The sequence below is a fragment of the Zalophus californianus genome, chromosome 3 (assembly GCF_009762305.2).
Source record: "Zalophus californianus isolate mZalCal1 chromosome 3, mZalCal1.pri.v2, whole genome shotgun sequence".
Lineage (NCBI taxonomy): Eukaryota > Metazoa > Chordata > Mammalia > Carnivora > Otariidae > Zalophus > Zalophus californianus.
The window spans coordinates 114,252,070-114,278,620 of NC_045597.1; the positions used below are offsets into that span (position 1 = coordinate 114,252,070).

The 26,551-nt window shown below is 34.1% G+C and overlaps 1 protein-coding gene across 1 annotated transcript in view; it reads right to left on the reverse strand.

Moving 5' to 3' along the window:
- ORC4 (origin recognition complex subunit 4) overlaps nucleotides 1–26,551 on the reverse strand; it is a 98,045-nt gene that overhangs the window by 49,975 nt on the left and 21,519 nt on the right. The window contains 5 exon segments of the mRNA XM_035726518.1: nucleotides 9,733–9,823; nucleotides 10,408–10,484; nucleotides 13,052–13,125; nucleotides 21,804–21,856; nucleotides 25,296–25,335. Of these exon segments, the coding sequence (XP_035582411.1) occupies nucleotides 9,733–9,823; nucleotides 10,408–10,484; nucleotides 13,052–13,125; nucleotides 21,804–21,816 (255 nt within the window). The 5' untranslated portion in view covers nucleotides 21,817–21,856; nucleotides 25,296–25,335.

The window sequence follows — 26,551 nt, forward strand, 5'->3', positions numbered from 1 at the left end:
TTTCACTATTTGCAGATGCCGTAAAACTTTTCACTATTTGCAGATGACATGATACTATATATAGAAAACCCAAAAGACTGCAACAAAAAACTGCTAAGACTAATAAATGAAGTCAGTAAAGTTGCAGGATACAAAAATCAATGTAGACAAATCTGTTGCATTTCTATACACCAATAATGAAGCAGTAAAAAGAGAAAGAAAACAATACACAAAAAATTTATAATTTTTTGTAATTTGTACCAAAATTTACAATTGCACCAAAAATAATAAGATATCTAGGAATAAATACAACTAAGAAGGTGAAAGACCTATACTTTGAAAACTATAAAAAACTAACAAAAGAAATTGAAGACAACACAAAGAAATGGAAAGAAATTCCATGCTGATATACTGGAAGAACAAATACTGCTAAAATGTCTACACTATCCAAAGCAATCTACAAATTTAATGTAATCTCGTTTAATGCCAACAGCATTTTTCATAAAGCTACAACAACCCCAAAATTTCTATGGAACCACAAAAGACCCCAGATAGCCAAAGCAATCTTGAAAAAGAAAAGGAAAGCTGGAAGCATCACAATTTGAGACTTCAAGTTATATTACAAAGCTGTATTAATCAAAACATTATGATAATGGTAAAAAATAGACCATTAGATCAATGGAAAAGAATAAAAAACCCAGAAACGAACCCACAATTATATGGTCAATTAATATTCAACAAAGCAGGAAAGAATATCCAACAGGAAAAGAAACAACTGGTGCTGGGAAAACTGGAGAGCAACATGCAAAAGAATGAAACTGGGATACTTTCTTACACCATACAGAAAAATAAACTCAAAACTGATCCAAGACCTAAATGTGAGACCTAAAACCATAAATATCCTACCATGGAGTATAGGCAGTAATTTCTCAGACACAGGCCATAGTAACTTCATTTTAGACAGACCCCCCGAAGTGAGGGAAACAAAAGCAAGAATAAACTATTGTGATTACACCAAAATAAAAAGTTCTGCACAGTGAAGGAAACAACCAACAAAAGTAAAAGGCAACCTACTGAATGGGAAAGATATTTGCAAATGACATATCTAATAAAGGGTTAGTATGCAAAAGAACTGACACAACGCCAATCAGAGAAAGACAAGTATCATATGATCTCACTGATATGAGGAATTCTCAGTCTCAGGAAACAAACTTAGGGTTGCTGGAGTGGTGGGAGATGGGAGGGATGGGGTGGCTGGGTGATAGACACTGGGGAGGGTATGTGCTATGGTGAGCGCTGTGAATTGTGTAAGACTGATGAATCACAGACCTGTACCTGTGAAACAAATAATACATTATATGTTAAAAAAAAAAAAAAGAAGATAGTAGGAAGGGAAAAATGTAGGGGGGGAAATCGGAGGGGGAGACAAACCATGAGAGACTATGGACTCTGAGAAACAAATTGAGGGTTCTGGGGGGGTGGGGGGATGGTTTAGCCTGGTGATGGGTATTAAAGAGGGCACGTACTGCATGGAGCACTGGGTGTTATACGCAAACAATGAATCATGGAACACTACATCAAAAACCAATGATGTAATGAATGGTAACTAACATAATAAAATAAAACTAAAAAAAAAAAAACTGACACAACTCAACACCCAAAAAACAAATAATCTGACTTAAAAATGGGCTGAAGACAGGAACAGACATTTCTCAAAGAAGACATACAGATGGCCAATAGACCCATGAAAAGATACTCAACATCACTCATCATCAGGGAAATGCAAATTAAAACCAAAATGAGATACCATGTTACACCTGTCAGAATGGCTAAAATAAAAAACACATGAAACAACAGGTGTTGGCAAGGCTGTGAAGAAAAAATGAACCATCTTGCACTAATTCAAAGGGATACATGCTTACAATAGCCAAATTATGGAATCAGCCCAAGTATCCATCAATAGATGAATGGTTAAAGAAGATACAGTATGTATGTGTGTACACACACACACACACACACACACACACACACACACACAGAGGAATATTATTCAGCCATAAAAAAGAATGAAATCTTGCCATTTGCAATGACATGGATGGAGGTACAGAGTATAATGCTAAGTGAAGTAAGTCAGTCAGAGAAAGACAAATACCATATGATTTTACACTAATGGGGAATTTAGGAAACAAAACAGACTAGCAAAGGGAAAGAGAGAGAGAGAGACAGGCAAAACAAGAAACTACAGAGAAAAAACTGATGGTTACCAGAGGGGAGGTGGATGGGGGGGGGGGGGGAACGGGTGAAACAGGTGGTGGGGATTAAGGAATGCACCTGTTATGATGAGCACCAGGTGATTAAAATAAAAACTTAAAAGAGAGCTGAAACAAGTTTATAGCACTCTTTCCATTGACTTTATTTCAAACAAGTTACTATGTTTTGCCTAGATCAGCTCACAACTTTTTCATGATGTGTTTGTATGGTCTGAAATGATAAATGTATTAGCATATATGTCTCCAAATAATAATTTTAGTTCCAATCTGGATATTGCTAAAACTTACTCTGTGTGTAACTACCTAGGTAATCAATTATATAATTCCAGTATTTTTCACAAACACATTATCTTTCCAAATATTTTAAATTACATTATCTAGTAAAAAAATTTAGTTATTTGATGTTAGCAAGACAACCAGTATCACTACTCCATTTCCACAGTCTTTGTAGCTAACAATTTTACAAACATACTGGCATAGTTCATTTAGACTTGCCAGCAATCAGGGATTTTTATGTTTATCTTACTATTTCCAAATACTTGTTTCTTTGTCTACAATAATTTCTGTATAGAAGAGTAATTTCCAGGGTACAATCTGTCATTTGAAACTGCATCTATTTTTTTTTAATAAAATGTTTGAAATACAATAAGCCACACTGTTATCTTTATCAATTAACTGTGGATTCCCAATTTCTGTACTTCAAATAGCTTGTACAAGGTAGTGTTATAAATATATTGTAATCTTATTTCTTACATTAAAATTTACATGAGAGTTTTTGTCTCAATCTATTTCATGTCTCAAGATAGTCCGCACACAACAAATTACAAAAGTGACAAAAGTAAATAGTGCTCCTCAGCTCTCTGACCTCCCAATATTGGAGTGCAGCATACTGTCAGCATACGAAGAACAATCTATTTTATTAACTGATAAATACTCTGTTAATGGCTATCAACTTCTTAAGTCCTGAAGAAATAGAAAAAACTGACATAGGAGTTTATATAAAGACGATGTAACATGAAAGAAACAGTAAGCTGATGAAAAAGATTAATTACTACTGAAAATGTGTATTTTAGAAAATGAATACTTTGAGCCATTTAAGCCAGACTTAGATAAACACAAAACAACAGACTAAGAAGGTGCATGACAAGGAGGAAGACAAGAAGGAAAGATTGTTAGAAACTAAAATGCAGTATATCACATTAGAAGAAGCAAAAGATAGAACAAATGGTGAAGAAAATCACACTGATGATATGGCAGAATGCTGAGGGAGAGGAAAAAAAGAAAGAAACATGGAGAAATAACACAGAGAAAGGAGAATAAAGACTTAATAACTGGATACTTTAATCCCAAGAAAGGACAAGGAGAAACGAAAGAGAGGAAATACTCAAAATTATTCTTTAGAGAAAACAGACCTAACTTCATATTAAGAGGGTTTGTATAATATCAGTTAATTTTATGATCAATGCTTAAACATAGCTTGTGAATATCAAATGCAGTAAAACAAGAGAAGGAAATGAAAGGTATAAAAAGAAACAGGAATGGAAGAAATAAAACTTTCTTCTATTTGCAGATGACAAGATTGTCTGTAGAAAATCCCCAAGAATTGACAAATTTTTGGAACCAAAGATCAATTATAGCAAGACTGCAGGATACAAGATAACACACAAAGGTCATTTGCTTTCCACTATATCAGCAATGAACACTTGGAATCTGAAATTAAAAACATACTATTCACATTAGCATCAAAAATACTTAAAAACTTAGGTATAAACCTAATGAAATATATGTAAGACTTATATAAGGAAAACCACAAAACTCAATGAAAGACCCAAGAAAGATAAATGGAAAGATAGTCCATGTTCATAAATGTGAAAATTCAATATAGTTAAGACACCAATTTTTCTAATGTGATCTATAGTTGAAACTACAACTGAACTCTAAAATTCCCATTAATTGGAAATTAATATAGTAATTGTAAAGTTAATATAAAAAGGAAAAGTACCCAGAATAGCCAAAACAATACTGAGGAAACACACAAAGTTAGAAGACTGACACTGTCTGACTTTAAGTCTTATTTTAAAGCTACAGTAATTAAGACAGGTAGAAATAGACTGACACAAATATGATTAACTTACCTTTGAAAAAGAAGCAAAGGTAATTCAATGAGGAAAAGATAGCCTTATCAACAAATGCTGAAACAATTTAAACATTCATATGCCAAAAGAAAGAAAAAGAATCTAGATACAGTCCTTACAGGTTTCAAAGAAATTAACTCAAAATGAATCGCCAAACCAAATGTAAAACACTAAGAACTATAAAACTTCTAGAAGGAAACATAGGAGAAAACTTAGAAGATCTTGGGTTTGGTGATGAAGTCTATTTATTTATTTTTAAAGATTTTATTTATTTGTCAGAGACCAAGAGAGCAAGAGAGAGAGCACAAGTAGGGGAAGTGGAGGCAGAGGGAGAAGCAGGCTCCCTGCTGAGCACAGAGCCCGATGAGAGACTTGATCCCAAGAACCCGGGATCATGACCTGAGCGGAAGGCAGACGCTTAACCAACTGAGCCACCCAGGTGTCCCGGTGATGAAGTTTAGATATAACACCAAAGTCACAATTCATGAAAGAAACAGCTGATAAACTTTTTTTAAAATGAAAAAACTGGGGATGCCTGGGGGGCTCAATCCAATAAGCGTCTGTGTTTGGCTCAGGTCATGATCTCAGGGTTCTGGGATTGAGCCCTGCAGAGGGCTTCTTGCTCAGTGGGGAGTCTGTTTTTCCCTCTCCCTCTGCCCCTCGCCCCTGCTTTTGTGTGCTCTCTCTCAAATAAATAAAATCTTAAAAATAAATAAAAAAAACTGCTTGCCAAGGAAACTAATAATAGAATTAAAAGACAAACCATAGATTTGGAGAAAGTACTTGCAAAACACATATCCAAAATATACAAATAACTCTTAAAACATATCAATAAGAAATGAACCAACCCAGTCAAAAATGGTCATAAAATACCTTGCCAAAGATAGATGAAAAATAAGCATATGAAAAGATACTTAACATCATACATAATTAAAGGATTGCAAATAAAAACAGCACTGAGATACCACTACCTATCTACTAGAATAGCTAAAATTAAAAACACTGACAATACCAAATGCTAATGAGGATGCATAACAACAGAAACTCTTATTCACTGCTGGAGAAAAAAAGCAAAATGGTACAGTTACTTTGGAAGACAGCTTAGTAGCTTTCTAGGAAGCTAACCATGGTCTTACCATATGATCCAGCAACTGGTGTTCCTAAGTATTTACCCAATTAAGTTGAAGACTCTGTCTACATACACAAGTGTTTATAATAGCTTTATTCAGAACTGCCAAAAATTGGAGCCAACCAAGATTTCCTTTAATAGGTGAATGGATAAATAGTGGCACATTCAAACAATGTAATATTATTAAGCAAATAAAAGAAATGGACTGTCAAGCCATGAAATGACATGGAGGAATCTTAAACTCATATTGGTAAGTGGAATAAGCAAATCTGAAAAGGCTATATATTTTATGATTCCAACTAGGTGACATTCTGTAGAAGGCAAAACTATGGAGGGCAATAAAAAGATTAGGGATTGCCAAGGGTTGGGGATGGGAGGATGAGCAGGTAATGCACAGGGGATTTTTTAGGGTGGTGGAATTATTTTGTATGACACTGTAATGGTGGATACGTGACAGTATGGATTTATTAAGATCCACAGAATTGTACATTACAAAGAGTGACCCTTAAAGAAAACTAAGGGACTTAAGTTAATAATAACATATTAATATTGGTTCATCAAATTCAACAAACGTACCATACTAAGGGAAGATGTTAATAATAGGGGAAGTTGTATGTATGTGCATGGGGAGGTGGTTATAATAAGGGAACTCTCTTTTATGCTTAATTTTCCTGGTAAAAAATAAATCTATTTTAGCCAATTTACTAATGAAATGGAGTATAGTTTTAATTTGTATTTAAACATCTTTTTTTTTTTTTAAAGATTTTATTTATTTATTTGAGAGAGAGAATGAGAGATAGAGAGTACGAGAGGGAAGAGGGTCAGAGGGAGAAGCAGACTCCCTGCTGAGCAGGGAGCCCGATGTGGGACTCGATCCCCAGACTCCAGGATCATGACCTGAGCCGCACGCAGTCACTTAACCAACTGAGCCAACCAGGCGCCCTGTATTTAAACATCTTTATGTTTACTAACTCTATTTCCTTTTTCTGAAACTTCTCCATGCTTTTAGGGACAAACTTCCAAGTTGAAGTTCAGAATAAATTCAGGCAGTAGCTGCTCAAGTTATATTTTTAGGCTTGACACTTTGATGTAAACATCACTGAGATTCAACTTCTCTGTTGTAATGCCACTTTGTTTCAAGAAGCATAGTTTAGGATGGAATAATAGGTCTAATGTACTGACTCCCTAGATCTCATTTTCTTATAGTATCACTATGAGCTTCTTGAAGAATTAAAGTACTATCTAAAAGTGTTTTTCAAACATCTGTATGATGTATTTTCCAAATATAATAAAACAATGAAGATTGAAAAAAAAAATTATCCTGTACTGAAAAAAGACCTAAATTTATATTAAGGGAGTTTACAGAGTATCAGTTTTTATAACCAAAGCTTAGATATTGGTCTGAAATTTTCATACTGCTAAGATAAAGAAATTCTGTAAGTATCTAATCAGGGAAAAATCACACACACACACAAACTCAAAACAAGCTGTCGTGGTCACCAGTGATATTCACCAAATACTTCTGTTAACTTCCAGTCTAGTCACCTAGGCGGAATGTACTTCTTTATACTCTCTTGAAATGAGATGCAACCATATGACACTTTGGCCAGTTAACTGTGAGGAGATGTGCTCTTTATCACCTCTGAGTAGGAACTCTAAAAAGAGTGTGTGTCCTTGATTCATCACGTTCCCTTTTCCTACATTAGCACTTGCTGCTTCACCTTGCAATTTTATGTTTTGGAGGTGGCTACTCTCCTTAAACCTCATGAACCAACTACTGCTAGCTCAAACTTTTCTTCTGTAGCGTCCTCATCTCTCTCAGTCTTCACAGAATTGAACAGAGTTAGGGCCTTCCTCTGGATTAGGCTTTGGTGTAAGGGAATGTATAAGCCACTAAAACTTTCTTCATATCAGCAATAAGGTTGTTTCACTTTCTTATCTTTGGTGGGTTCACTGGAGTAGCACTTTTAATTTCCTTCAAAAACTTTTCCTTTACATTCACAGCTTGGCTATTTGGTGTAAGAGGCCTAGCTTTCAGCCTATCTTAGCTTTTGACATGCCTTCCTCACTAAACTCAATCATTTCTAGCTTTTGATTTAAAGTAAGAGATGTGTGACTCTCCCTTTAACTTGAACACATAGGGGTCACTATAGTGTTATTAATTGGTCTAATGTCAGTATTGTTGTGACTCAGGGAATAGGCAGGCCCAAGAAGAGGGAGAGAGATGGGAGAGTGGACAGTGAGTGGAGCAGTCAGAACCAACACATTTATCCATTAAGTTTGCCATCTTATACAGGCATGGCTCCTGGCACCCCAAAACAATTATAATAGTAACATCAAAGATCACTGATCACAGATCACCAAAGCAAATATAATAATGAAAATGTTTGAAATATTGTGAGAATTACCAAAATGTGACAAAGAGACAATACAAGCAAATGCTGTTGGAAAAACGGTGCCTGCATACTTGCTCAATAAAGGGTTGCCAAAAACCTTTAATTTGTAAAAAAAAAAAAAATGCAATTATCTGCAAAGTGCAACAAAGCAAAGCAAAATGAAGCATACCTGTACAAATCAATAAAATTTTTTTTTTCCATTTCCTTTTTGCTGGACTACAGACAAATGTTTTTCATTGATGCATAATAATCTATTATATGGATGGACAGACTAGCATTTATTAGCCAGTACTCTGTTGATGGACATTTATGTTTTCATTTTTCACTATTAACAAATGGTGTTGCAATGAGTAACTGTATGTACATCATTTCACAAGTGTAAATTCCCAGAAATACTGTTGCTGAGTCAAAGGGCATTATGACTTTGTAATGTGATCAGATACTGTCTCTTATTCTAGTTATGTCAATTTATACTACCAGCAGGAACACTTGTCTATTTCTCTATAAGTTCACAACTTTAGTGTTATCAATTTTACATGTTTGTCAACCTGGTAGACAAAATTGCTAATATTTTTAGTTAATTTACTTAATTATAAGTAAAATTAAACAAGTTTATAAGTTTAAGACAGATCTGTATTTAATTTTCTGTGATCTTTCTGTGCACATCCTTCGCACAGTGTTTCTATTGCTAATAATATTATTGTTAAAAATTTTAAATATTCTAATAGCTCAAAAGCATACCAGTCACATGGTTTTCCTGTCAAAACCACCCAAACAGTCCTGAAGTCAAACACAAAGGAAAATCATACTGAAAAACTCAAGAATAAAGAACTAATGGTTGTATAAAATGACTGAGCATAAGGACTGAATCAAATTATAGTCAAGACTAAAAAATTATTGTAAATATAATGTGAAAAATTTTTCCAAGATTAAAAAAGAAATTACCTAGATTTATATCCCCACTGAAAATGGGTGATTACAGTAAAATTGTAAAGACCTTATTTCCTCACCTTACCTAATATACAGTCAACATTTATTGCTCTAAAATTCATATAACTTTACTTAATACATAATTTTACTTCTATACATAATAAAAAAAAGCATGTTACTGAGAAATCTAAATTCACTGCATGGAGTATAGCAGAAAAGAGCTTACATACAGCCCAAGTATTGAAAATTAATAGTAATATAGTCAATGTAACAGTCATAATTTGTCTCATATATTGAATAAAGAATGTGAAAAGAGAAAATGAGGGGAAAAAGCAAGAGAATCTTCTTGAGGTAACCAAGCAAATAAGATAAAGATGGAAAGTAGAAAAGAATTCCAGAAGTCGTGACTGTACATATGAAAAAAATTACCTGAGGTAGGGTTAAACAATAAACAATAGGGAAAAAAAGAATGCATGTTATGACAGTTACCTAATTTATAAACAGAAACAATGCCTACCTTGCAGGGTTGGTATAAATGATAACACAGATAAAAAGTATAAGATAAGGTACAGAACACAGATAAAAGGCACAAGGAACATGCTCAATAAATGCTAATTTGTTTTTTCTATTGGCAATCACAAATTCTTCACAGACAAAAGGCCATGATAGAAAAAGTATCAACTGAAAATTTGTTACTGTGGAGAAAATAAGGTAAAAACAATATGCTCAACTCAAATATATCACCCTAATTTTTAAGGCTTTGCATGTCTATAATTTAAAGAAAAAAAAAGGAAATAAGATAATGAAACTAATAAAAAATATTTTCAGTACTGTCTATAAGAATCATCACATGCCTACACAAACAAGAAAATACCAGAAATCAATAGTTTTACCATGGTCTTTCCTGATCCTCGGGGTCCAATAATGAGAACAGAGTTACTTTCTCCATGGATAGCAGTTCTTTTCAGCAGCTCAATTAAGTGTCTGAAATGACATAAATAAGCCAAAATTTAAAAAGGAAGCTGGAATAATTTGCTAGGTAATACTATTTAAAAGGTGAATTTGAATATGCACAGAAAATAAGCATTCTCTTTTTCTCTCTCTCTGGGCACTTGACTTATGCTCTATATAGTCCTACACAGAAAAACACAGAAGAGAGGGTAGATCAATATGGATTCTCTGGAAACCTCAAGAGGAAACCAAGTAAGTTTGAAATATCTTGGCTTTATGATGGTATGGGACAAAGGACGACAGTGGCAAATCTTGGGAGCTTTCACTCCATAACTGGCTGTCAAGTATTTCGGTGCAAAAAGCTCAGAATTCTCTCCATAATACCAGATGACAGAAGCAACACAAGACTGAAAGGTAAGGAGCTTTCTCATTATGGAAATATTTATATCTGCTCTTGCTTTATAATATTCAGTGTTTCTATAAAAGAAGAATTTTTTTATCTCTACAAAAATGTCTGTCAGCCTTATTCAATATAAAATCTGTGTAAGATAATTTTTGCAAAACCTAAGGGCCTCTTTAAGTAGGTTTATAGCAGACAAAAGGATAGCTAAACTTACTTGTATTGTACTTGTACTCCAAATAAGTTACTATGTGGGCTCTGATGACAAAATCTTTCCCGTAAAATTCTTTGTACCTTATAAAAACAAAGTGAATAAATATAAATGAAAATGTTACACACAAAACAAAAAATGAATGAGAATATACATTTACAGCAGTCAGAATTAGGTATTAATGAATCTATTCAACCCTCCCCAAATAACTTGTCTTCAAGAGTTCCGGTACCATTTCCATGAGTTGTAAAATTAACGGTTCTTTTCACCTATCTCAAGTCCCAGAGGAAGGATGAGAATTTACTTGTGAGGTTCAACAAGAGAAAGAATTACTTACTTTAGCCACATCAGCAATTTGAGGGCTGTTTTATTGCGTGTGAATAAATGAATACTTCACTTTGTACATAACATACCAGCCAAGGAAAAAAGACAGGAGAGAATCTAATAATGTAATCTCACCTAATAATGCTTATGAACCATACCTCAATCTTTAGAGACCAAACAAATCTAAACTGGCTTAGCCCAAGCCCTATCCATTTGCACCTGTTATAAAAGTCAGGATTCTGAGAAAACAAAAGAGTTTAAAAGTCCATATAGTTACTGGACCTACAGGACCTATTAGAAGCAGAGCATGCTACTACTAAAAGAGCATGATCCATACCTAAAGAAACTGCAAATAAACTGGAAAGAAATGACACACTGAAAAAAGTAGTAACTCAGCATATAAAGAAATGCTCAATTACAGAGAAGAAATTAGATTCATCTATACCTATAAAATGAGGAATCACTAGAATGAATGAAGAAAAAAATTTCTTGTAAGGACTTAAATTTTCAGTTTGCCTTAGAATAAAGGGCTTAGACTGAGTTGTGAAAAATTGTCAGATAATCTAGCACATTCTTTAAAAAGACAGACCATTAGAGGATTCCTTTTCTGTATCTGCTGCTAATACAGAAATCTTTCAAAGACAAAAATCTTAGGAGGCTATTTCAGATTTGGTCCCATCATCAGAAACAAGAAGCTTCCAAGATTATTTGCTTCTCTCAGACTGACAGCATGGGACTGATTCTTCATGTACCAAAAGATAAAATCTGAGTTCTGTTTATATGTACCAGAGGCTAAGCAAAGCAAATTACTCAGTGGAGATAAAATAATCCTAATTATCATTATATAAGAAGGGGAAAGAATAAGAGGAGTGATGCCAAAAGAGCCAGTTATGTGGATTTTAAAGTTACACTTTTCTAAATCTTAACTTTTTTAGTCTATAAAATGGAGACAATAATAGTTTTCTGGCAGGTCTGTTCTCAAGATTAAATAAGGCAGTCTTGTCTGTAATGTAAGTATTGTATAGGTAATAGCTGATACCTATAAAACACTTAAATGAGCATATATAATCATAATACTAATCACACTGTATATTCTTCTACCTAGATAAGATCATTAGAAATCAAAAGATAAACCTCAGTCCTCAACTTTTTCAAATTTCATTAAAGTCTAATAGAGAGGCAATAACTATGTATAAAATCTAAAGGATAAAGTGAAGTGAAGCTGTAGTGAACAGTGAAAGGTTCAAAAATCTCAAAGTGATCTGAGATGAAGGTTAAACAGGTGTACACATGTATAGAAATTAAGCTGTAAGTGGAAGATTTGTGCACTTTACTAGGATATGTAAATTATACTTCAGCTAAAAATTTTTCCTAAGAGTTAAACATCTTCCTTCCAAAAAAAAAAAGTTGTCTTACATGAAGGGATGCCAATAACATACATTTAGTTTTGATTAGAAAAAACTATAGTTCTGGTCAAGTCAGATAAACAGAAATGCCAGGACGGAGTTATTATACCTATTCCCTACTATATTTCTTAAGAGACAGGCACATAGATATATGCTCAGCACTTGGAATACAGTATGTACTTAAGATAATATTAATTGTTCATGATAAAAACACTCAATATACTAGGAAAAAAGGACAACATCCTCAACCTGATAAAGGGCATCTATAAAAACCTATAGCTAATATCACATCAATGGTGAAAGACTGAATGTATTTCCCCAAAATCAAAAACAAAACAAGAATGTCTGTTTATGTTGTTGTTACTCAATACTGTACTGAAAATTCTAGCCAGGGAAATCAGACAATAAAAAAATAAATAAAGTCAACCAGATTGAAAAGGAAGTTAAACTGTATTTGTAGATGACATTATCTTACTAAAAAACTAAAGAATAAACTAAAAACTATTAGAACTAATAAGTCTGGCAAGGCTGCAGGATACAAGATTACACAGGATACAAGATTACACATAAAAATCAATTGCATTTAGATACACATGCAATTAACAAAAAAAAATTAAGAAAACAATTCCATTTATAACAGCATCACAAGAAATAAAATAGGAATAAATTTAACAAAAGAAGTACAGAATTCTTAAGTAAACTAAATTAGGATACATTTGGGAAGACAGGAGTAAAGTTAGGATTCCAACTATCTAAAGACTTACAAAGGATGAAAGTAGTGTAAGACAGTCTCTCCTTGAGAATGGAAAGGGTGATTCTTCATAAGTGTTAAGGGGAGAATTCAAATTAAGAAGATTACTATTTCTCTGATCAGCTTTGCATGATAACAGACTTTGAGGTCAATGAAAATATATACTAACCTGTGACAGGTACTCTGCATGTATTAAGTTGTTACTCTTTGATTTACGACTGCTCATTTTAACAAACTGAAATCCTTAAAAACAAAAAAAGCATGAATACAAAACATTACTGGCTTGAAGAGATTCTTTAAGAATTTACTATTACAGAATCAAAATAAACACAAGTTTTAAAACATGAAAATATCCCAATTTCTCAAACTTTAAAAACTCTCAGCTGAATGAAACACTTTGTGTTTCATTTCATAATTATATGTAAATCAAACCATCATGCGGTATACCTTCAACTTATACATTAATGTATGTCAATTATTTTTCAATAAACTGAAAAAAATCTCAACAGTTCTTTGTCTAAGTACAGGCTTATTTGAATTCTCATACCACATGGTATATGCTTCTTACAGACAACTAACTCCTACCTTTCCCTTGAATCTACTATTCACATTTCCTTTCTTAACTTTTTTTCTTTTTTAATCTATATGATTCCTTTATACAGAATGTTTCCCTCCCCATCCACCCCACGGGATCATCACCTTCCAGAAAGCCTTCGCTTTCCTCCTCTACTCATCATACATACACAATCATTAGAGGGTAGGTAAATGCCTCTTCTGTGAACATCAATAATTGCCTTTATTTCTCTTCATCCATAATCAAATTATATTTAAAAAGATTGTCCACTTAATTGTCAGTATCCCAAAACAGCATGTTTTAAAATTCCGAGCATTTTAGCACAATATCCAAAATAAAACTGGCAGTGATAATGTGAATGGAAAATATATACACTAATAAAAAAAAGAGAACTTTTGTAAAATTCTTCTTCACGGCAACACAGTCACAGATAAATACCTTTGGCTAAAAGATCTAATTTTCTTAGCAGTGTTTTCCAATAGCAATCTTTTACTAGTCTGGTAATAAGAACTTAAGCAGTGTTTGCTTATATACCAGGAACTGTTATAAGCGCTTTGTATTTAACTCATTTAATAACTCATTAACTCATATTTATTAATTTTACATACCGAGAATTAGACGCCAACCCTTTGAATGCTGTTTTACTCTTCTCTGGAAATGCTAACAGGATAGCATCTGGGCAAGGCGTTGACAGACTGATAGCAAGCAAATCTGTCTCCCCCTTATGTATAAGCCATGTAGCCAGGGCCTGTCCAAAGAGCTTCTGGCTCCTAGATCCCAAATTGGAAACTCAAGGACAGAGTACTCAATTGTCTTATCCCTTACGAATATTTTTTCTTAGCAGTCTTCTCAGCTGCCCTAGGGCACCTTCTAGCAGCCTAATGTCTAGGCAAGACACTTTGAGAATCTTTACATTAACCATTTTTACTTTATTCTTATTATTTTTTCTCTTAAATAAGAACTGTATGTGGCGGGGAAATCCTTTTATCAACATGAAAAGATATCCTCACTGTGGCTTAAAATATTCCTAACTGTGAAAAAGGTCTATAAATCAACATCTGAACTCACAAAAGTCAATTACTGCTAGACAAAGAGCATCAAGCATTTGTATCTTTTTATAATCGATTGACAGCTTGCTAGTAACACATTAAAAAAACGGTTACTAATATATTCTCTTTTCCGGAATTAAGGTGGTATATTTCAACTTTTATTTGCTGCCCTCAATTAAGACTTGGGGTTTAAGAGGAATATTTCAAATGAATATTAAAATTACTAGTTAATATCTACACTTTCACTTCTTCTAACAAATTTTGCCATGATTGGAATAATCTTCCTACTTATTTCAAACTTGAAGTTACTAGATGCATTTTAGCATGTCTAAAAAATCTTCTACTGAATATATGAAAAGGTTTTCATTTTCTAAATTAAACCAGAAAAAAGTAAAAGCAAAGGAAGTGAAGATGAAGACACCGAATTTTTTCTAGAAATTTTTAGTGTTTCTTAGAAAGTCACAAGTGATGAAATTTAAAAAAATACATTATTCAAATCAGAACTGTGAGAAGTCCAGAAAAAAAAAATATTTATCAAATTTAAGATAAATGCAAATTCTTAAAGAGTAAGGAAAAGCACAACTAGAGAAATGAGATTAATGGTAATATTATGTCCTTAAGAGCTTTGTTACTAGCAAGGCCTAGATTTGGGTTCTTGTTCTGGGGTGTCACCTTCACAAATTAACTTTCCTAAGCCCCAGTTTTCTTCTCTGCAAAATTTGAGAAAAAACTATTATCTAATTCATAGGGTATTGTGGGGGTTAAATTAAATGGTCTACCTGATATGCAATGCTGTCAAATCCCATGTACAGTGATACAGTACCCTTTCTAAATTATCACATTACATTGGAGAGAACCAAGAGGAGGATGAGGAAGGGAGGGAAGCAAAAGCACAGAATCTTGTTCTAAACTATTTCTTTGACAGTACTTCTTTGACAATGCAATAAATATCAAGTGCAAGTTCAACTAAAGTACTTCAGAATTATGAGAGAATACTTCAATGGTATACATTCACTCAGTTTTCCTCAATATAAAAAAAATACAGTTTTGAATACTGGTAGTAAAAAGAAATGATGGGTGGATCAATCTACAGTCACATGGATCTCAAAGACCTCAAATCACTAATGGTAAGAAGCCATTCAACACCTGGAAGAGATGATGTCTGCTGGGCAGCATACCCAGAGTTTCTGATTTAGTAGGCTTAGGGTAGCACTTGAGAATTTGCATTTCTGAGAAGTTCCCAGATGATGCTCCTACTGCCAGTCCCAGAACTGTACTTCAGGAGTTACTGGGAAAATTGAGGATTTCTTTTCATTCCACAACAAACCTGATAAAACTGGTAAGATACCACAGAAGATAAAGAAATCCATGGGTATAGATGGCATCTCTTCAAACCAAATTAAGCCTAAAAGTGAACAGTATCTAGGGATCATACTGAGGTCAACAGTATCTCAGGATCATCAAAACAGGAGAATTTGGAATAGGAAAGACAACAGGAAGCCAAGGGACTTTCATCATGGTAAATAAAATAAGCTAGAAGGCTCCCTAATAGATAGAAAAACAGTTCACAGAGTATAAGCCACAAGTGCAATAAAAAAGCCAGAAAAGTTTTTCTTTCCTCCAGTTATTGAAAAGTAATAAAGGTTTTGTCCTATTATCTGATGATTCAGACAGCCTTCAGAGGATATTCACATAAACTTTAAACAGGGGCACCTGGTTGACTCAGTTGGTTAAGCATCTGCCTTCGGCTCAGGTCATGATCCTGGGTCTGGGGATGGAGCCCCACATGGGGCTCCCTGCTCGGTGGGGAGCCTGCTTCTCCCTCTCCCTCTGTTGCTCCCCCTGCTTGTGTCTCTCACTCTAATAAAATCTTCAAAAAAAAATTAAAAAAAATTCTTTAAACAAAAGAGTGAAATATAGAAACACTTGCCTGGATGTTGTATATTTATATGTCATCCCCTGATCAAAAACAAAACAAACCCAAAAAACCTTCTTTCCTGCAAGATTATTAAATTGTTTTGACATATATGTTTTAACAGCATAAAAGACAATGTGTTTACAAATAGTTTTTGATTCATCAGTATTTCTTAGGAAAAATTAAAATCCCTGGACTAAAAAAATTTAAGCAAAAGCAAAAATCAGTACTTAAAAAATACTTTAGAAAATAGTTATCAACTTTAGAAAACAGTTATCTCAGACTGGTATCAAACAATGTGAAAGACGCCTAATACAAAAAGAACAAAAAAGATATGTTTGATTCAATAGATGAGGACAAACATTTGCTCTGATAAAGCCAGCTAAATAATGGTGATAACTGAAGATTACAGTCTCACAGTTCCAATTATAAGATGAAAAAAGCACTAATGGTATGGCACTTTTGGACAGGCTGTGTCAGTTACTGTGATGCCAAGCGGGTGGTCAGTTGCAAAGAACAAGTAGTATTTAGGAAGACATGAGCAAAATGGATTGATGCTCATTAAAAAATAAATAAATAAATCCCAGGGCAACAGACCTGAATCTTTAGGGGTAGAAACCCCCTCCGCTACAAATTATTATTCTAATATGCAGAGTTGGAAAAAAAATTGGATTAGTCTCATACAACATGCCTACAGAGTTCCTGGTAAATGACAAAATGGCTCTTTTTATAAAACCTGAGCAATTTAGGTCTGTGTTAGTTTGCCCACTTCCCTGGACACTGGTCTCTTGAGCAGTTAAGTGTCACATATGAGATTATTATAACTGTAGAGAAAATATTATAGAGAAATTGATTGCTAATATCCACAGAAGGAAGATACTTTTCTTTGCCAAAGGCCAAGGGCTTTAAACACTGCCCAGAATGAGATGACTGCACCCAAAATCCAGGTAGACAATCATAGATATCCTGTTAAGAGCAGTAAAGTAGGAAAAAAATAAAACAAAAACCATACCTTTTCTTCTTATTTACTTAATGTTTCAATGCATTGGTCTTGGTGAATACATATTTAACCTAGTAAATTACCTGCCTTTATTTACTGTGTATGTTTATGTGAGAGAGAAAGTTGACTCCGAATTATATAACCTTTTCTCTATATATTACCAAACCAAATGGTTCAGAATACAAATATGGCAATGACTACTTACTTAAAAAAAAAAAAAATTCACATTTGGGGTTCCTGGGTGGCTCAGCCGGTTGAGCATCTGACTCTTGATCTCCACTCAGGTCATGACCTCAGGGTCCTGAGATCTAGCCCCACGTTGGGCTCTGTGCTCAGTTGGGCTCTGTGCTCACCAGGGAGTTGGCTTCTTTAGCTCGTTCCCCCTCTTCTTCTGCCCTTCCCTCCCCACCCTGTTCACATGCACGCTCTAAAATAAATAAATAAATCTTAAAAACAAACAAACTTCACATTTGGAGACATTAACTCTTAACCAAATAACTAAAAATAAACAATGCCATTTTACCCATGCATAAATATGAAACTACCCAAGCCAATATAGTCATTCACACAACAGCCAAGTAAAGCACATCATTCAATGAATATTTAAACTTACATATATATACAGTGGATATAATGTTTTTCATTAATGGTCTTCTAGATGTTCTTAATGTCCAGATCTAAGGCACTAAACTGAAAGTCTTCCTGGCTACACTATCAAAATATTTTATTTTCATTGGAAGTTACATCCAGGGACAATCAACGTGAATAGACTCCTGGGACAGCCCCTCAAATCAGATTTTTTTTTTAATTGAACTATAGTTTGTACCTTATGTTACATTAGTTCCAAGTGTAAAATATAGTGATTCAGTAAGTCTATACATTATGCTTTGCTCACCACAAGTGTAGTTAACATCTGTCACCACACAAAACTACTACAAAACCACTGACTATATAATATTCTCTATGCTGTACCTTTCACCTCCGTGACATATACATTCCATAACTAGAAGCCTATACCTCCTACTCCCCTTCACCCATTTTGTCCATCCTCCCACACCCTACCCTTTTGGTAACCATCAGTTTGTTTTCCATATTTCTCAGTCTGTTTGTTTTTGTTGTGGTGGTGGTTTATTTGTTTTGTTTTTTAGATTCTACATATAAGGGAAATCATTTGGTATCTGTCTTTCTTGGATTTCACTTAGTATAATGCCCTATAGGTCTATATATGTTGTTGCAAATAACAAGATCTCATTCCTTTTTATGGCCGAGTAATATTCCATTGTAGATATACCACTAATCTGAACAAAAAAGTCAGATATTTTTTTAAGTCTAGACAATTGACAAAATAACTCTCAGCTTGCTGATCAGCAACAGCATACATCTGCATTATAAGATAAAACCTGACTTTGAATATCACTGTCTTAAAGAACCTTAAAAAACCTCAAATTATCAAATCTTATAAAGGCACAGATTATAACACTAGCTTTGTTTTTTTTTTAATTTATTTATTTCAGAGAGAGAGCACTAGAGAGAGAGTGTGCAAGCATGACTGGGGGGTAGAGGGAGAGGGAGAAGCAGGTTCCCTGCTCAACAGGGAGCCCAACGTGGGGCTCAATCCCAGTACCCTGGGATCACAACCTGAGCTGAAGGGAGACGCTTAACCGACTGAGCCACCCAGGTGCCCTGATATTTGCTGTGGATAACCACCAGCTATGGCTGAGAATAAGCCGCTCAATAAATTACTGAACTGATTTAATGAATTTAATAAATATTTTAAAGTAAAAAACATACTGCTTTACCAAAATAATACTGTTGTTTTAAGTCACTTATAAGTCCTTTCATGCCACAAATTTTAGGCAATTTGTCAGCTGTGTAACAATTTAATATAAATTTTTGGTGATATTATATGGTGATAGCATTTTATGACTAATTTGGCCCAATAAATTAATAAGATAGCTATACAACATATATTTGGAATATTTTCCAATTTCCTGTGTATATGTGTGAATTTCTGTATGTCTATGTGTATGGGTGACACATATGTGTGTGTCTGTGTATACATATGAGTTTATGGCTTCAGTTTCAGACACTGCTTAAAGGAATATTTTCACCCCATTAAACAAAAACTGTTACTGGGAATGACATAACAAATAAAATAGAAGACAAATGCAATCTAAAAAAGGATTAAATAAATATTTATTCATATAAATGTATAAATGCCTCCCTGTATGATAGTTAATGAGAAAACCAAGGAGCACAAAGCTGATAACAAGGATTCTCAATCAACTCAATAAACAAATATTTAGCTAATCAGTACTTATTACAAGGCCCTGGGAAAAGATGAGTATTAAAGTTGGTCTCTATCCTCAAAAGCTAAGTCTGATTGGGAATAAGATAAATGAATATAAAAGTAGAAAAGGCAGTAAAAGTACAAAACAAGAGCTAAAATCACAGATTTAGTAAAGAAAGGGGCCTTAAAGAACATAGAGGCTGCTTTTTATAAGAGGAGAAATTGGGCAGAAAGATTTTTTAAAACCTGCCAAGATCATACAACTTACATATAAGCAGCAGCTGTTACCTCTAGTGACACCCAATGCAGTGTTGTTAGTCTGAAGTGACATGGAAAAAAAAAAAAAAAACCTCTGTAAACATTAAAGAGCCATCAAGATCATCACTGGGCTTTTCTTTAAAGGAATAAACATACCAGAATGCATTCTGAAAGAAAATTGTTAGTATCCCAGATGTTCAAGACTGACAATCCAGTTTTTTTCCAAATGTGTACCTGTACAATTTATGTTAATAAACACCTGTATTTTTAAAATAAACTTTAACATTAGAAAGTACTATGTGTTTATCATATGAACTCCGGAAAGCCGATAAGGGGTCATGTGGCTAAGGATCCTTAAGCAAAATGAAATCAGAGAATCCCTGTCCTCGCAAAATCTAACAAAACAAACAAATAATTAAAAAGAAATGTTCTAGGGGGATTACGGGAAGACGGATTATGGAAAGTAGGAAGCACCAGGAATCCATCTCCTCTAGAAAGCAACTGTACAGGACAGAATGTGATATAACTATTTTGGAACTCTAGAGTCTATTTAAGGTTTGTAATATCCAGAGGAAGGCTTGGAAAGCAAAGTGCCATTAATTTTGGTTAATTTCAGCTCTTTGTTCAGTAGCAGCTATCCGTCCCCCACAACTGAGCCCAATGGGAGGCAGCTATGAACCAGTTACTAGAGAATCTTGCACACTGCTTGTGGTGACAGAATGGATAAAAGGGATCCTGTTGCCCAAATGTCAGGGATTTGTGCTGATGGTGGCTTCTCATCTCAGAGAAACATAGACAGGTTGCCATTGTTATTCCATTTCCTCTTATTGTTCTAAGTCCCTCTTCCTCCTGAGACATAACCTCCATGGGATTTAAAAGGCCAGTGCCCCTTTTCCCTCCCTTCAGTCTTCCTTTTTTTTTTGAGACAGAGTGCTTTTGGGCATGCAGGGGCAGGGGGTTGGGTGCTAAAGAGGTCAGAGGGAGGAAGAATCTCAGGCAGGTTCCATGCCTAGTGCTGAGCCCAGTGCTGAATCCTACATGGGGCTTGATCTCACAATCTTGAGATCATGACCCGAGCCTAAACCAAGAGTCTGACGCTTAACCGAATGAGCTACCCAGGCACCCCTACTCTTCCTCTTTTTGGGAGCCAGAGATTACAGACTAGGATAAAACTGCATAAAATTAGGGTAACTAAAAAGTCATGATGCATGCCCAGGGGAAGGTACAGGCTCACAGACACCTGAGAGACCTTAATTTTATACCTCAAGCTGATCTTTGGCACAGACTCACTACAACAATTAAAAAAGTAAAGTAATAAAGACAAAAAAGCAGCAAACCCTGCATAATGGGGAAATCTGATTTTCAGAGCTACTAAATTACTAGTTTCAAATGACAGTTTTTAAATAGAAAATATCAAGACATACCAAAAAAAAAAAAGTATGCCCCCTAATCCTCATGTTGTTCAAGGGCCAACACTTCTATTTCAAGGGAATAGAGTTTGCGAAGTGACAATGTAAGGAGAAAAAAAATTAATGAAGCTTATACTAGTAACCATGAACAGAAACTAACACTGTAAACCAAAGAAAGCATTTACAAGAGAAAACAGGTGAGAATATGTCCTATTTATTCAGTTTTAACATTGTCCAAGTAGGTCAAAGATACAACAAAGAATTTTTCCTATCCTGCAGATGAATAAGCTCCAAACTAGCTGGTGCAAAATAATCCTCTCAGGTAAAACAAGTATTTAAAGGCTTTTCCTTAAAATAGTTACCTAAAAAATTAGAATTACATTAAACTTAGATAATATTTAATATATACATTGACAATATCTTCACCTGATCTCTTCATTAGCAAGTCATGTCATGTCACTAACAGCAATCTAGGAGCCCTAAGGAAAGAGTGGAAGGTAAGTAAACGATAGGGGTTACAAGCAGTACCACCATACGTTTATCCATGTTCAGCTTATTACCATACAACACAGGTATATGCGCCCAGTTGGGTGGAATTAATGAATTCAGCTAACTTCAACTTAAAGGTATTATGAGGTTTTAAATGAAAGTGATATAATTCAGACATTCCAAAAAAACCTGTGGATCTTTCCTGGAATGAAAAGTGGCTGCCTGTCCAAAGCATATTGCTTACAAAAAAAAAAAAAAAGGAAGAAAAAAATACTTTATGTAGAACTTTAAAATAAATTTATGAAAGAAACTGATTTTTGAAAGAAACTTGTGCTACGGAGAGAGCATTTTGAAAATGTTTTTATCTCTGATTTTGTGGCTGAAAATGATGTATTACCTATAAAAAAATTCTCATACACAGGCACTTAAAACCAATTATAAAGAGGACTTTCTAAAATATATTCCTACAAAGAGCATGAATAGGCTTTATTATGTCCATTTGTTAAAAATATAAAGACACAACTTTCCAATCATTTTGGAAAAACAATTTACATGAGAAAAAATGAAATTTATTAACAGAATTCCTACAAAATCTGTGTAAAATTGGTGGATGAGACTGAAAATGAAAAACATACATACAAATTATCTTTACTTTTTTCAAGAGCCCTCTTTTGGACAAAACCCTAAAGTTCCAGCACAGAGGAGGTATGACGGAGTATGACTTTGTGACAAGAACTCTTGGTTAAAAAAAAAAAACAAAAAACTCCCTCTGATGATGACTAAAGAAAAGAATATATGCGATATACTATCAACCTTTGTTTAAATTAGGTAAAAGTGATAATACAAATTCTACTACTGTTTACTTAGTGTCTCAGTATGGCTGACATTTTTCAAAGAACAGTAAGAACGGACAAAACGTTAGAACACTGCCTCTCTTCGGTTAGAAAAATGATCTTGATTGGATAAACAGTCAAATAAAATGTAAAACGAAAGATATTTTAGGAGAAATCTGTGGGTGGTTACCACGTTTTGTTATTGTTCTTTGAGATGAAACTGAGGTAAGAATATATTTAAGCTGTTTTTCAGACAGCTAGAATTAGTTTCCACACTTATTTCTTGTCAGTTGGAGTGTTTATACCAAGGGAAAGAGTAAAATAGAATTAAAATAAAGGCTGAAGGGAGACAAATAAGGGACAAAATAGGTATAAACTCCAGGTTTATAGACAAGCAAACATATTCTTAGTACTTTCTAGAAAGATCAGGTGGAAATGTTGTCTATAAAATTATGTGGATTTAGTTAAGTCAACTTGGGGCAGAGTCTCTGGTGAGAAGTTTCCTTGAGCTCCCCAGAGCTGAAGAGTAATCCCAAATAATTGCTTTTTTGTATATGATTTCTAGATAAACTTGTCCACAGTGGGATAACTAGTAACTCCTGACAACTTTATAAAATCTTTTTTTCTCCCGTTTCTTCCCAGTGAATACAGAGGGAACACAATTTACTTAGAAACTCAGATCAAATGAATCCAAAGTTTTAGCATCTTTAGTTTACTTATATAATGACATGCTATTTTCTTCATTGTTATTTTATAATCTCTAATATTTTATAAAATTTATAACGTCTAATACTCAAAACCGACCAAATAATTCACACTGAAAAGTTTGTAATTCTCCAGAAGAGCCATATTCTCTCTTACATCTTAGTTTTCAATACTACATAGCAATGTGCCTGGAACCACCTATACACATGGAGACATATCCACACACATACAAGTGTATATACATGTATATGCACAAACACACATGTGCAGAGATATATACACATACATATCTTTTAGTAAATGTTATTTACTTTGTAAAGTACCTAACAGAGTCCTGACATTAATGAATATGCACCCAGAGTTGTTTTTAATAACACTGGTCGATCAGTAGTCAACAAAATAAGTAAACAATTTCAGTGGGAAAATCGTTAAGTTTGGGGCACCTGGGTGGCTCAGTCACTTAAGCATCCTCCTTCAGCTCAGGTCATGACCCCAGGGTCCTGGGATTGAGCCCCACATCAAGCCCCACATGGGGCTCCCTGCTCAATGGGGAGCCTGCTTCTCCCTCTCCCTCTGCCTACTGCTCCCCCTGCTTGTGCTCTCTCCCAAATAAATAAAATCTTAAAAAAATCGTTAAGTTTAATGACACAAAATCTTCAGGTAAAAAAGGCACTTGCTTATAAGTTATTACAGTATTTATGACTATTGACCATGAAACATCCCATGATGTATCTTATAACTATCAATTTTGTATTAGTGTAAAACAAAAAAAATTGAACTTTAAAATACACTAAAATTTATTCACTTCTGAATTATATAGGCTAATGAAAGAGAGGACACATTTGCAAATAATCTGGAAATCCTTTCAGCTTTTGAAATGTATCATATCATTTTACTGGCACTGATTTATCTCATAACTACATCTTAAATGTCATACTAGCCAACAGTACTCTATATTCTCTAAGCACATGGTATTTGACTAGAAATATGCTGAATAGGAAGAGGAATGAAAGCTGTGATTCAAAGCTAATGTGTTTACTTGGATGGATAAACAGTATAAAGGCAACAAAGATGTGAATCAATGAAAATATCATTTTTTTGGATGGAGGAAGGTATCATACATTGGACCCAATATTTAAGACCTGGGCACTAAAGTGAGTGAGTAAGAAGAAAGCATATATATATAAAGGTTTGTTTTTGAAAAATATATGAGTATACTTTGTACTCATAAAATATAATATTATTCTGTATTGTACTTATAAGAGCAATTACTCCAGGGCATATGTTCATTTAAGAAGAATAATGAATAGAATCCTCCCCACTATTTAGTTTTTTCCTTTTGACATGCTCACAGTTAACCATGTAAATGTAAATATTATATGCTACAACAACAATCAATTAGCAAATGTTAATTAAACTACTTTTAGAAGGAAAAAACTGAAATTACTGCCTTAGACAGAAACCACTTAAGAATTTCTAGAAATTATCCCATGTAAACCCAAAATCTTATAATTTACCCTAGAAACTTTACGAACAGTTTGTTGTTTCTAATGAGACTCTTCAGCTTATGCAGGAAACATAAGGAGAACAAATCCCTACAATCTGAGTACTAGGGTCGAGATTATATTCTCCCATTGTGTCTACTAATGAATACTAATGCATACACACTCCCTACCTCTCCATCAACATGCTTAGATAACTTTGTCATGAGAGCTGAAAAATCTCAGTTTAAACATTTATACTGTAATAAGATTTTTTAAAAGGGAGAGATTACCAAAAACGTTTTTTGCTTTAAAAAGACAGCTTAGAATTTTTTCTTACACAATGTTGTACAATACACAGGATAACTTTATCTTTTTGAGACTCCAAACCAGAATTTTCAGTAACTTACATTATTTCTTGTACTGCAGAAGAGCTGTTCATCATGATGACTTTAAGACAATAAAATACACAAAGTGTCTTCATAAAAGTTATAGACTCATTTATTTTTAGTAAGATCATCAAACATAAGTCCCTCATTTTCACATATGAAAACATTGAGACACAAATTTACTTACAGATCAGTTACAGAGTCAGATTAAGCACTCAGGTGCAATATATCTACCCTTCTCTGCAACCCACCCCCATCCAACAAAGATTAACTGATGATCAATTGTGAACAGACAGGTTCAAATATACTGTTTCTATACTGATGTCATTCTTTATACACCTCTTACACTAAATACCATTCTCTGTTCTGAAAAAACTGCTGTTCTTTAACCACTGAGATAAGGAAAACAACAATAAAAACCACCTTCACTGAAACAAAACTCCCAACAATAAACAAAAGCACCAGTTTAATTAACTGGCTACAGGAGAACTAACACACTCTTCTAGATGAAAAAAGTTCAAATACATCCCACTACTTTCTTTCCTAATTCTCAAATAAGATAAAGCTAGCTCAATATACCCACATTATTTCCTTGAAAAAGCAGCAGGTAAACAAACACACAATGTCCAAAACTAAATCTGTGGTGCAATCTACTTAATTAAAAAAAGGGTCTTTTCTAAGTAAACACACAAGAAAGCACATGGAGGACTAGGCTTTTCTCCTTTTGGAGGCAGACCACACTGCGTAACTGTGAGACAAACGATTAGGCTCCTGTTTAAGAAAGCTCACTAAGCACATCAGTTTACCTTGACTTCCTTCAAAAATGTCACCGACGTTACAGAAAAAGACAATAAAAAGAACAAATCTATGCCATCAGCAAAGATAAAAAGATGAGATGACCAAAATGTTGAAAAACTTCTGTAAGATATAAAGCACACTGACTACACAAAGAATATTATAACCCAGTATTTGCAAGACTTCTGTAACACATAAGTTTTCTCAGAACTCCAGAATAACCATAAGATCTAAAGCAGGACAACAATCATAAAAGAGATGAGGAAAATGAATGGTAAAGGAGTTTACCAGTCTCTAATTTTGGATACTCAGCAACAGTTCCATTTATCACAACTGAAGGCCACAACTATAGTTTTCTACATAAAGGGACAGCTTCTTCTGAAGACACCTGGAATAGGCACTGAGGCTTGAGAAGGGGAAATGGTACCCCAGGTAACTTTCTGGCACTAATAAGAGGAGGTCTCATACTCAAAATTCAAGGT